The sequence below is a fragment of the Mastomys coucha genome, chromosome X (genome assembly GCF_008632895.1).
Source record: "Mastomys coucha isolate ucsf_1 chromosome X, UCSF_Mcou_1, whole genome shotgun sequence".
Taxonomy (NCBI): domain Eukaryota; kingdom Metazoa; phylum Chordata; class Mammalia; order Rodentia; family Muridae; genus Mastomys; species Mastomys coucha.
Window position 1 is genome coordinate 46,419,335 of NC_045030.1, and position 4,471 is coordinate 46,423,805.

A 4,471-nucleotide genomic window follows, 5' to 3' on the forward strand; every position below is an offset into this window, starting at 1 on the left:
CTAAAACAGAAAAAAAAACAAAAAAAAACAAAAACAAATGACCTGGAATGGCCAAAGCAATACTCAGCAGAAAATATAATGCTGGAGGTATCTTAATATCTGATCCCAAATTATACTAGCGATTCATAGGGACAAGGACATCATGGTAGTGGGACAGGAACAAACATGGTTAAGTGGAGATCATTGGAATAGAATATAGAAGAAGTAAATGTGCACAGCTACACTCACCTAATTTTCAACAGAAGTATCAAAACATAGATTGAAAAAAAGGACAGTATATACAAGAGCTAGCATTGGGAAAACTGAATACTGCTATGTAAAAGAATGATCAATTCAAAGATCAAACACCTGATGTTAGAGTTGAACTTAAGCTTCTACACAGCTAAGGAAACAATCACCAGAGTGAGTACACAGCTAAGCAAACTGAGAGGGAAAGCTTTGCAAATTATGTCTCAGGTAGGAGAGTGATATTTAGAAATAAGAATTGCAAATAATTCTCCAAAATATACCTAATAAATAAACAGACTAGTAATGAACTCATAAATAGCTCATAAAATAAATGTAAATGGCCAATAAATACTTTTAAAAGTGTTAAACATCTTAGCCATCTGAGAAATAAAAATTAAAACTGCTTTTAACCAGTCAGAAGAGCTCTCATCAAGAGAATAAACAAGAAACAAGTTAGTGAGAATATGGGTAAAATGTTATACTTATAACTTGCTAGTGGAAATGTTAACTCATGCAACCACTATAGAAGTCAGTGTACATTCTTGAAAACTAACAATAGAATATCTCAGCTGTTCTACTCCTGGGGGTACAACCAAAGGTCTCTAATTCAACATAACATGGAGATACATTTTTGTTAATTGCTGCACTATTCACAATAAATAGGGCCAGCCTACTTGTCTATTAACAGATTCGTGGATAAAGAAAGTATGGGATACATACAAAATGAAATTCAACCAAACTGAAAATTGAAATGTTGGCATTTGCTGGAAATGGATTCACCCAGAAATCTTTGCAGTACTTGAAATTAGGAAGGCTCAAAAATGCATGTCTTCTTTCATATGCAGAACTTACATGTAAGTATGTAAATACCCTATACATTATGAAAGTAGAAAATGGACCAAGAAAGAACAACAGTTCTCATAAGAGAGAAACAAGAGGCAGAAAGGAAGATAATAGAATACATGTGTCATTTAAGAACAGAAGGGAGATTATTTGGAAAGAAGACCAAGACTAGCAAGAGACAGTGGGAGCAAGTGAGGTCACAGGGTTAAGGGCAAATTAGTATGAAACATAATGAGACATACATATGGAAATGCCACAATTACTCTATATGCTAACTTCCAAGATAATTTTTAAAGGAGAGAAGTCTGGAGTTAGGAAAATGGCTGTTTGCAAAGTACTTGCCATGCAAGTATAAGAAAGCAAGCTGAACTTCTCAGAACCCACATAAAGACAAGCACAATAGACCTCATCTATAATCCCAGTACTCTTATAGTAGAATGGAAGGCAGAGAAAAGAGAACCTTTGAAAGCCTACAAGCTAGCTGGCCTAGTATATGCAGCAAAGAGGATCCAATTTCAAGCAAGGTACAAGGTGTGGAGTTAACATCTAAGGTTAGACCTCCACACACATTGTGGCAAGCATGCACAACCACTTATGTATACATAAATGTGCATACACACCCATGGTATACACACACACACACACACACACACACACACACACACACACACACACACACACACGAGAGGGTTTAGAATTGTAACATACATACAGCACAGTGTTCTTACCTGTTAGAGCCACTATTTCCATTGCTTGAATTCCCTTTTGGTGTGGTACTAGAAGCCTTATTAACAGCTTTTGTACCACACTGAGATCTCTCCCTTGATTTATCTGAAATAAAAACAAGGTTTTTGTTAGCTAACTCTAAATACAAACTCTGACTTCACAGCAAAATGATTAGTGGATAATTAGGAAGGCCCAGGAGGCTGATTAATTCTTAATAGTTACATACTCATAACTAGGGAAAAAACGCAATATGAGGTTAGAATTGTAATTATCATGTGATAAAATATTTCAATACATTATTTAAAAGTGTCTACAAACAAGCGTACCAGTCTCCTCAGCACCACTTTCATCTGATTTAGATGCACTTCCTACAGATGATGAAGTCCCACCACCAGGCCCATTTTGTACACTGGCAACAGCATTCCTTGGAGGAGGATCCTTGTGATGAAATTCATTTTCAGGTATCATGTGTGACTTTCTACTTTTCAACTGCCCCGAGTAGCTGAAAGTCGCACAAAGTGTTTAAATACACATACACAAACATAAATATGGGGTTTAGTCAAATAAAATTAGCAAATAATTATTCACTCTGCTACTTGGTTCTAGAAAATAAAGTACTTCTCTTTAGTATACTCTTCAAGGTCTTTAGAGTGTCCTAAAAACTTACTCATTCTTTCAAATTAAACTAATTCTTTAATTAGAGAGCCTTTTTATGTTACTCAAGATGTGAGAACTATTAAAAACTATATCTCCCCCCATCAAGAAATATATTTCTTTGAAACTATCATCCAGTATAGACCGGAAGTTGATAATCAGAAGTGACAACTCTCACCAGCCTGTGGGAACATGATCGCATAATCTCCCATAATCTCCTGAAGTAAAGCAGAAGATAAGACTTCAACATTGTAAAACATTTCCACATCTTCAGAATCCTTCTGAAATCTAGTCTCATAAATTACATTAAAATATAATTGTGTTACCCCATAGCCAATGCATAAAGATCTGGCCTCTTCTCTTTTTCTTCTTGGCATATTTTATTCACTCTTCTTTCCAAAGCCTGACCCAGATTCAAAACTTTTGGGTACCAAGGAAGTATTTTTGTTAGTACAATCAAGATATTCCTGATGTGAGTATATTCGCCCGTCTCAAGGCAATGTACCGATGCCTATAACAGATGTTTAAAGAGCTATTATCATAAAATACAGGCTTAAAGAGGAAAAAAAATCTTTGAAAACTATCCACTATATTTTACCTTGGTTAGTTTGTAATGCCATTTGTGGACAACATGTCGAAAATTTTCATAATCTAACTGATCAGCTTTATTTCCACCATCAAATCCAGTTGCCCGTAATATGGTAAGGAATCCTGGATAGTTTCCACATTCCTAAGAAAAATAAGATTCTCATTTTTAGAGGTAAAATTCATCCCACAAAATAGGAGAATAAGACCAGATCAGTGACTCTTATGTAAAAGAAAGGTTCAGGTTACCCAATGATATTAACTTGAAATGTCAAGTTAAAATAGAATAAAAAGATACTTTCTATACTATTTGTGATTTTAAGTATCACTTTGTAGCTGAATCTTAAATCATTTAAAAAACTGACCAATCTGAAGCAATAATTATACACACATGTAAAATATAAACATATTTGTTAATTATATACCTTTTCATATGTGGCTCTATCACTATGCCACCTGGTCACCGTCTCTAACATACAGCAAAGAAATCTCCCATACCGACTAGCTTCATTTTCAGTGCAGCTTGCAACCGTGTAAATTATGTCAGAAAAAACCTAGAGGAAAAATATATGAAAAAAATCAAACTGAAAATATTAAAAAACTATATTAAGCATATCTCAATATACAGATAAATTTAGTAAAAAAAAATGTACTTTCTCCTATTATATTCACACCTGCAGAGATTTTATCTTTTTGGCAAGTCTAGATTCTGTAAAAAAAAAAAAATAGCAATCATAAAGAATCCAAGTGTATTTTTATGAAGAAATCTAACTTATAATAATAAAAGAAAAGGCTATTATTATCATTTTATTACATAATGCTTCTTGGAGACTTAGTCATTCATAACTGAAACTGAATAGACAGTAGGCAAAGGCAAAGGTGGTAAAATTTAGAAATATGCAGTAGACATACTATAACACATACATTTTAAACCCAAAAATAATGCTTATGTAAGAAAAAATGCAAGATGGAAAATCCACGAATATGACACTAAAGAATTTCCCTGCTTTCATGTGGTGTGAATGTATAAAGGCTTTTATTTGGGTAGAAGGTCATTTTATTTTTATTTTGAGGAGTAAAAATTAAAGAATATAGAAAAGCCCCACTTATAAAGTTACAATTTTTATTAAATTCAAATCCTGAGTGAATAGGATAACCTTGAGTGCAACAGATATCATTTCATGGAGTTCTTATATATAGTAACACATTTAACCCTCAGATCAATCTTACAAAGCAAGTCCCTTTCTATAGATAAGAAAACTGAGGCACAGAGAGGTTAAATACCTTGTAAAAGATATAGCGTGGTGGTCTGAATATGCTTGGCCCAGGGAGTGGCACTATTAAGAAGTGTGGCCCTGTGGAAGTAGGTGTGTCACTGTGGGTGTGGAATTTAAGACCCTCCTCCTAGCTTCCTGGAAGTCAGTCTTCCCCTAGC

General features: G+C 34.2%; 1 protein-coding gene across 1 annotated transcript in view; it reads right to left on the minus strand.

Moving 5' to 3' along the window:
- Positions 1 to 4,471, minus strand: part of Thoc2 (THO complex 2) — a 119,047-nt gene that overhangs the window by 24,058 nt on the left and 90,518 nt on the right. The window contains exons 26-31 of the mRNA XM_031372621.1: positions 4,321 to 4,362; positions 3,462 to 3,590; positions 3,050 to 3,181; positions 2,778 to 2,962; positions 2,124 to 2,299; positions 1,800 to 1,902 (exon numbers count right to left, since the gene is read on the minus strand). Of these exons, the coding sequence (XP_031228481.1) occupies positions 1,800 to 1,902; positions 2,124 to 2,299; positions 2,778 to 2,962; positions 3,050 to 3,181; positions 3,462 to 3,590; positions 4,321 to 4,362 (767 nt within the window). The remainder of the gene's footprint in view (positions 1 to 1,799; positions 1,903 to 2,123; positions 2,300 to 2,777; positions 2,963 to 3,049; positions 3,182 to 3,461; positions 3,591 to 4,320; positions 4,363 to 4,471) is intronic.